The 8,957-nt window shown below is 41.9% G+C and overlaps 1 protein-coding gene across 1 annotated transcript; it reads left to right on the forward strand.

Moving 5' to 3' along the window:
- Positions 1–386: 386 nt before the first annotated feature.
- LOC135523786 (arf-GAP with dual PH domain-containing protein 2-like) lies at positions 387–8,563 on the forward strand. The gene is made up of 11 exons (XM_064950692.1): positions 387–669; positions 1,329–1,459; positions 1,625–1,716; positions 1,991–2,079; positions 2,272–2,384; positions 6,363–6,509; positions 6,586–6,669; positions 6,785–6,847; positions 6,975–7,052; positions 7,168–7,396; positions 7,559–8,563. Exons 1-11 carry the CDS (start codon positions 582–584, stop codon positions 7,588–7,590), a joined length of 1,146 nt encoding a protein of 381 aa, XP_064806764.1. The 5' UTR covers positions 387–581; the 3' UTR covers positions 7,591–8,563.
- Positions 8,564–8,957: the final 394 nt, after the last annotated feature.

Raw genomic sequence — 8,957 nt, forward strand, 5'->3', positions numbered from 1 at the left:
TGAAACAAGGATCATGCATACTTGGTTCCGAGGCACTTTATGTTCCCCCTCCTCTCCAGGTTCTTGAAGCTGCATTTAACATCTCACTGACTTTCATCTCAAGTGCAAACTTCGTCAAAGATGTCCTCGTTTTTATTAGGATATTTTATTTATATTTAAATATGAATTAACTTTGGTGACATTTATCAAGACATTATATATTATCTCGATATAATTTGTTGGAATATATACCATACAATCAATTACAGTTGTTTTTCTTAGATATTACTATTCTGCCAGGCCTACTTGTCCGTTTATAAATTATGCGTAATATATGGCAACGCTTTTTTCACTTCCCCTGCTCATTGTTATTTGAATAGTGAGTGTTTGTGTGGAGAACAATAAACGGCATGTTGCTATGCCAGTGAGAAAGGGAAACGACGGCCTGTGTGCGCGGTCAAGTGCAACAACAACGAGAAAAATGTCCTGACACCTGTTATAGAAGTAATACATTTGAAGTGAATGAAAAGGCATGGACCTAAGTAAAATAAGCAATTCGTTTGTTGGGACTTGATTGACGCAGAAGAATAGCCGATTTAATTATGGCAAGTCCGGAGAGAAATAAGAAGATTCTGCTTGAAATGGTGAAACAGCCCAGCAACGACCATTGTGCCGACTGTGGGGCCCCTGGTGAGTTATTTTTTTTAAATAAAATACATGTTAAACCATGATTGATAGCCTCCAACATTTGACATGTTTGGGTTACCATTGTGGCTAGGATTTGGTACAGATAGGAACTGTAAAACAAAAGTTTAAAGTAGTAAAATATTGACAGACCTCCAAACAGAAGCTATGTCTTCTATGTGACTATTTCATATTAATGATATACTATTTCAGTGTGGTTGTCTATTGTTCATAGTATGTGGTGCATGAGCAAAAACCTAAGACAAGTGAGTTATAGTTGCTTTTATTTCACTGGATTTCACTGCTGATTATGTATTTACCATGACTGTGATGTGGTTGTCTCACCTAGCTATCTTAAGATGAATGCACTAACTCGAAGTCACCCTAAATGACTAAAAAGTCAAATGATCACAGCCATGGCATTTTTTTAAAGAAGTTATTTTGGGGGAAGTTATAGTTAATTCAGACAATGATTACAATGGTTCCTCCTTTCCAGTAACTCTCTACAACTCATGAGCCAACCTTAGAAAAAACAACCAATCAAGGCATGACATACTACAAAGTCCAATATCCAAACTATAGTAATGTGGTTCAAAGGTATACAGGCTGCAAACATTTCCAGTGTCTGGTGGATTGATACAGTGTCATATTACTGCTATTCACAGAGCCAGACTGGGCCTCATACAAACTTGGTGTGTTTGTATGTGTGAACTGTTCGGGGACACATCGGGACTTGCCTGCCATCAGCCGGATAAAGTCCATACGTTTGGATTTCTGGGATGATTCCTTAGTAGAGGTACAGTTTAACACGTTACGATAGCCCATTAGTGTACCAAGAACCTTTACACCTTGAAGGATGCACTCTCAAGATCACACAATAATAGTCACCATCACCTTTGATGTTGTCATGTTATAACATGCTTATTATGTTATAACTTTCCTATTATGTTTCTAATTGTAGTTTATGAAGACAAGGGGTAACGCTGCAGCCAATGCGTTCTATGAGAAGTGCGTTCCGCCCTTCTACTACCGGCCACAGGAGAAGGACTGTGTGTGAGTGGGACTATATCAATGTCTTCGTTCGCTCACTCAATTCAAGGAAGTGTAAATTGTGATGTCTTGACAGTTGTTCATTCAGTGGAAGGATGCAGTATTATTTCAAGAGAAGAGGAAGAAATATATTGTGGTTGATTAGCCTACAATTGATTGAGTTGGCAAATACTGCAGGGTTTGTGGTCGAAGTTGAGTCTCATATATTGAACACAAAGTTTGTATTTTTAATATATTCATTTTTGTATTTAAATCTAACCTTTTGGTTTCCTGACAGTGTTCTTAAAGATCAGTGGATACGTGCTAAGTATGAGAGGAGAGAATTCACAGGAGAGAGTAGCTCCCTTCAGCAAGGTTATAGTTCAGGTAAGTGCTAAATGTTGACAAGTCTCCATGGATAAGTCCATTTATTTTATTCAAATTGTCAAGGAACACAAGACATTTCCATACATCTGTCTACAGAGCAAGACATAGAAACAAACGTACCAAAATACTGCGTATGAAGAGAGAAGGGATACTAACTAAATCAATGTTTTGTATTGGTTGGATCCCATTCAGGACTTTACGAAGGAATTCTATGGAAGAAAGGCAAGGACAACAAGCAGTTCCTGAAAAGGAGATTCCTGCTCTCTGAAACAGACTTCACCTTGAGATACTTCACCAAGGAGGATGTAAGTTGGTTGAAATGCAGAAGACATTTCTGTTGAATGCATTCAGTTGTACAACTGACTAGGTATCCCCCTTTCCCTTTAAGTAGTTTCTCTCCATCTTCTTGGATCAGATAACCCTGCTAACAAAATGTGCCCACAAGGCTTTGGAAAAGTCACAGGGAACATCCCCTGTTACTTAAAAACAATGGGACTCCCTACATCTTTCTCAGGTCATTACCAATCCCATGAGGTATGATCCCAGAAAAGGCTTCTCTCCTTGATGTTATCCTCACAAATAATCCTGATAGGTATCAATCTGGTGTTTTTCTGAGTGACCTCAGTGATCACTGTATTCTGAATTGGCTTCTCAGTTAAATGACCTGTACTGATTTGTCATAGACGCTTGCTGAAAAACTAATGAGAAACCTTCCTTCATAACTATGATTACTCAGCTACACATGCCTCTCCCTAATGTCAATATGCCTTGTCTATTGCTGTTTTGGTTAGTGATTATTGTCTTATTTCACTGTAGCGCCTCCAGCCCTGCTCAATATGCCTTAGCATACACACACACACATACACACACACACACACACACATGCAGTGACCTCACCTGGCTTAAATGGTGCCTCTAGAGACAAAACCTCTCTCATCGTCACTCAATGCCTAGGTTTACCTCCACTGTACTCACATCATGCCATACCCTTGTCTGTACATTATGCCTTGAATCTATTCTTCCCCGCCCAGAAATCTGCTCCTTTTACTCTCTGTCCTGAACACACTAGATGACCAGTTCTTATAGCCTTTAGCCGTACCCTTATCCTACTCCTCCTCTGTTCCTCTGGTGATGTAGAGGTGAATCCAGGCCCTGTAGCCCCCAGCATCATACCTATTCCCCAGGCGCTCTCATTTGTTGACTTCTGTAACTGTAAAAGCCTTGGTTTCATGCATGTTAACATTAGAAGCCTGAGTTTGTTTTATTCACTGCTTGATTCACTGCTTCAGCACACATGATGTGGCGTTTTGCATTAGCATCGATAGCCCCCGCAATATGCAACTTTTCAGGGAAGACAGGAACCAGTATACTCAGTCAGTTTGCATCCTGTAGCACTAATTCCAAAAAGTTTTGGGACACTGTAAAGTCCATGGAGAATAAGAGCACCTCCTCCAGCTGCCCACTGCACTGAAGATAGGAAACACGGTCACCACCGATAAATCTATGATAATCAACAATTTCTATAAGCATTTTTCCATGGCTGGCCATGCTTTCCACCTGGCTACCCCTACCCCGGCCAACACCTCAGCACCCCCTGCAGCAACTTGCCCAAGCCCCCGCTTCTCCTTCACCCAGCTGATGTTCTGAAAGAGCTGCAAAATCTGGATCCCTACAAATCAGCTGGACTAGACAATCCGGACCCTCTCTAAAAATGATCTGCCAAAATTGTTGCAACCCCTATTAGTAGCCTATTCAACCTCTCTTTCGTATTGTCTGAGATCCCTAAAGTTTGGAAAGCTGCCGCAGTCATCCCCCTCTTCAAAGGGGGAGACACTCTAGACACAAACTGTTATAGACCTATATCTATCCTGCCCCGCCTTTGTAAAATCTTCGAAAGCCAAGTTAACAAACAGATCACCGACCATTTAGAATTCCACCACACCCCATTCTTGTGGGTCGGCCTAGGTGTATCGGTGTCTCTGAGGGGTCTTTGGTCTGGTTTGCTAACTACCTCTTTCAAAGAGTGCAATATGTAAAGTCAGAACATCTGCTGTTTCAGCCCACTTGTCACCCCAATGCTCGATCCCAGGCCCCTCTTCTCAATTTACATCAACAACATACCTCAGGAAATAGGCTCTTATCCACTTACAGTGCATTCGGAAAGTATTCAGACCCCTATACTTTTTTCCACATTTTGTTACGTTACAGCCATATCCTAAAATTAATTAAATTGTCCCCCCCCCATCAATCTACACACAATAACCCATAATGACAAAGCAAAAAATGATGTGTATATACTTTTTTCAAATGTATTAAAAGAAGAAAAAAACTGGAATACCACATTTATGTAAGTAGTCAGACCCTTTACTCAGTACTTTGTTGAAGCACCTTTGGCAGCGACCTGTATTTGGGGAGTTTCTCCCATTCTTCTCTGCAGAGCCATTCACACTCTGTCAGATTGGTTTCATCAGACCAGAGAATCTTGTTTGTCATGGTCTGAGAGTCCTTTAGGTGCCTTTTGGCAAACTCCAAGTGGGCTGTCATGTGCCTTTTACTGAGGAGTGGCTTCCGTCTGGCCACTCTACCATAAAGTCCTGATTGTTGGAGTGCTGCAGAGATGGTTGTCCTTCTGGAAGGTTCTCCCATCTCCACAGAGGAACTCTGGAGCTCTGTCAGAGTGACCATCGGGTTCTTGGTCACCTCCCTGACCAAGGCCCTTCTCCCCAATTGCTCAGTTTGGCTGTGCGGCCAGGTCTAGGAAGAGTCTTGGTGATAGATTTGCAAAAATGTCTAAACTTGTTTTTGCTTTGTCATTATGGAGTATTGTGTGTAGATTGATGGAAAAAAATGATTTAATTATAGAATAAGGCTGAAATGTAACAAAGTGTGGAAATAGGGAATTGGTCTGAATACTTTTCGAATGCACTGCATCCACTTATATGCAGATGATACAGTCTTACACGGAACCCAAATCGGCTGCGCGTGTGCGCCATCGCGCATAAATGTATTTTGTCCCCCTACACCAAACGGAATCACGACACGCAGGTTAAAATATCTAAACAAACCCTGAACCAATTACATTCATTTGGGATCAGGTCGAAAAGCATTAAACATTGATGGCAATTTAGCTAGTTATCTTGCACTTGCTAGCTAATTTGTCCTATTTAGCTAGCTTGCTGTTGCTAGGTAATTTGTCCTGGGATATAAACATTGAGTTGATATTTTACCTGAAATGCACAAGGTCCTCTACTCCGACAATTAATCCACACATAAAACGGTCAACCGAATCGTTTATAGTCATCTCCTCCTTCCAGGCTTTTTCATCTTTGAACTTATATGGTGATTGGCATCTAAACTTTCATAGTATTACTACACCGACTGGCAACTCAGTTCATCTTACAATCACCCATGTGGGTATAACCAATGAGGAGATGGCACGTGGGTACCTGCTTCTATAAACCAATGAGGAGATGGGAGAGGCAGGACCTCCAGCGCGATCTGCGTCAGAAATAGAAAGGAGTTCTATTTTAGCCCTTGTCAACGCAGACGCTCGTTGACTCGTTGACGGGCGTGACCAGTGTGGGTGCAATATTTGAATAACAGATGTATCTAAATGTATTTTCTAACGACGTGACGCCAGCGATGTGGTCAGCTTATTATACTCAGTTGGCTCCTCCCCAGATTTTGTGTGTCATGCCCTGCAACAAAGCTTAGTGTCCAGCAGTCTTTCTCTGCCCTTAACCTTTGTTTTGGATGTGTTCAGAACAAGGTTATGTGGTTCGGTAGGAAGAGTGTCTTACTGACACTGGTGGCTGCTTTGCGTGTTAACAAAAAAAAAATCTCTACCATTTCGCCCTTTGTGCTGTTGTCTGTGTCTAACAATGTTTGTGCCATGTTTTGTGCTGTTACCATGTTGTGCTGCTGCCATGTTGTGTTGCTACCATGTTGTGCTGATGCCATGCTGCGTTGCTACCATGTTGTTGTCATGCTATGTTTTTGTCATGCTGTGTCGTGTTGTCATGCTGCGTTGCTGCCATGTTGTGTTGTTGTTTTAGGTCTCTTTTTGTAGTGTTGTGGTGTCTCATTTGTCGTGATTCGTTTTGTCCATTTAATTTTTTTTTATCCCAGGCCCCATCGCCGCAAGAGGCCTTTCTCTCTTGCTAGGCCGTCATTGTAAATAAGAATTTGATGTTAATTGACTTACCTGGTTAAATAAATGTTAAATATAAAATACCTGAGAAGGGACCATTATAATGCTGCCTGTTGTGTATTTTTGACCCTAGTCCAAGAAGCCCAAAGCAGTCATCTCTATGAAGGATCTCAATGCCGTGTTCCAGCCGGAAAAGATAGGCCACGCCCATGGGCTGCAAATCTCCTACCTGGAGGAAGAACGGACCAGAAACCTGTTTGTTTACCATGACAACAGCCAGGTATTAACCTATGACAAAACTCAATTGAAACGTTGTCTTGAAGACTCGGGTTCAAATTTCTCTCTACTACTTCTAGGAAATTGTGTCCTGTTTCAATGCGATTCGGGCCACCCGGTTTGCTTACCTCAAGAAAGTCAACCCTAATGCCAGGGACAGTGACGTGAGTTCAATGTCTTGTATCGCCGTAATTGACATGATATGTCACAGGTGACGTCATCCTTTCAAGGACTCCCTCTGTACAGATCTGTCTCCTTTCTATGTTTTTGCTTGTGCAGCTTGTACCTTTGATAACCAGAAGTAGCATTAAAGAAGGCTACATGGAGAAAACCGGACCAACGGTTAGTAATCCAGCAAATTCATTGAACATAGCGAAGCTTTAAAGTGATATACGCCGAGAGCACCAGAAACTCAACCTGTATGATGCTCAGCCAGGGCTGATTCTGTGCCTTTTGTGTCTGTTCTTAGCAATGGGAGCCATTCAAGAAGAGATGGTTCATCTTAAACTTAACGGACAGAAAGCTGTCCTACTTCAAATCTTCACTGGTAATGACAACAGAGAATATGCTTAAGACATTTGTATTTGTGGAGAAGAATGTTGCAAAGTGTGTGTGTATGTCTGGCAGTCTCTATTTGTGTATTGCTGTGTGTCCGTCCATAGGATGCCTTGGAACTGGGAGCTGTCTTCATCGGCACAGAGGGCCATGGCTACTCTGTGAGGGAGGGCCAGCCTAAGGGGAGCCGCAGTGGCAGGTGGAGGTTCGGGGTCACCTTGGAGACACCAGACAGGCAGTTTGTCTTCCTGTGTGACCAGGAGCAGGACCAGAGGGAGTGGATAGAAGCCTTCAAACTAGTAATCACCCAGCCTATGCTACCGCAGCACTACAACAGTATGAAGACCATTCACTGTTCACCATGTTTACAATATACCAGCAGCATGAGACTTACCATTATTGTAAAAGTGGTCAATGACAGAAAATTATACCTTTTGAGTAGCTGAAATAAGTTAATTTTTTATTATTGAACATTTGTCTTTTTATTTGTTATTTCAGCTGAGGCAAACATGAGAAGAATGAAAAAATGAATGGTGTAAAAACCCGAGGGAAGGAAAACAACACGATTTACAGGAAGAAATGGCAATGTGTGAGGCTGGCTGCCTGTTTCAGAGAGCCTACCAGTGGCAGGGTGGAGGCTTCTCACAAGAGGTGATCAGGGAACTCTTCAATGGAGTCATGTTTATCGGAAAATGAGGAGAGGCTAAATGAACTCAGGCTAAAGAGGCTAAACGAACTGAAGAGCTGCCCATGTGGACCAGCACTGGTAACCATTGCAAATCACCATTATCCAGGGCACCTTGCAAACCAGTGACAGGACTGCATATTATGAGATGGGAACTTATGGCATTGTCGGGGATATTGGGAATGTAATATATACTTTCTATTAACTAATGTGTATATACACTAAATGTATAAAACGTTAAGGACACCTGCTCTTTCCATGACATAGACTGACCAGGTGAAAGCTTTTGATCCCTTATTGATGTCACTTGTTAAATCCACTTCAATCAGTGTCGATGAAGGGGAGGAGACGTTAAATAAGGATTTGTCAGCCAATGGAGACATGGATTGTGTATGTGTGCCACTCAGACGGTGAATGGGTAAGACAATTGAAGACTATTGAAGTGCCTTTGAACAGGATATGGTAGTAGGTGCCAGGCGCACCGGTTTGTGTCAAGAACTGCAACGCTGCTGGGTTTTTCATGCTCAATAGTTTTACGTGTGTGTTAAGAATGGTCCACCACCCAAAGGACATCCAGCCAACTTGACACAACTGTGGGAAGCATTGGAGTCAACATGGGCCATATTGGGCCTGCAGCCCTGACACATTGTAGAGGCCAAGACCTGATGAATTGAGGCTGTTCTGAGGGGTGTTCCTAATATTTTGTACAGTCATTGTAAATAGAAAGCGAGAGCGTGCGATACAATACTTTAATAGAGCTAGTAGAGTTTGTTTTTTGTATAACAGTTATTTTATAATACAGTGTTTTATTATCTTTGTGTTGATTGCAGCCTACTGTTATTTAAATGATTTTGCATGTCCTGTCTGTCATTGTTACATATGCCAATGGCACACACCAGGAAAAGTGAGTTAAACATTATTTATGTCCATATAGAGTACCCCTTGTGGTTCAAGAGGCAAAATATTCTTTAAGTTGTTATACTTGTGACACTGTGATAACTACAGTAGCCATTACTTTCTTTACGACAATGTGTACATGTACAAAGAGGCTGTTGTGGAAATTCTTGCACAGGGACACTCAAAGTCAGTCTTAATATGAATCATTGTTTATTGTCAGCGTGCTGGAGAGGTTCCAAACAACTCAATGCACCATAGTACACATGTCAATCAGGAGCTCTGCCGGGGCAGTCCCAGCGGTTATCTTAAATACGG

This window comes from Oncorhynchus masou, chromosome 4, assembly GCF_036934945.1.
Source record: "Oncorhynchus masou masou isolate Uvic2021 chromosome 4, UVic_Omas_1.1, whole genome shotgun sequence".
Classification (NCBI taxonomy): Eukaryota; Metazoa; Chordata; class Actinopteri; order Salmoniformes; family Salmonidae; genus Oncorhynchus; species Oncorhynchus masou.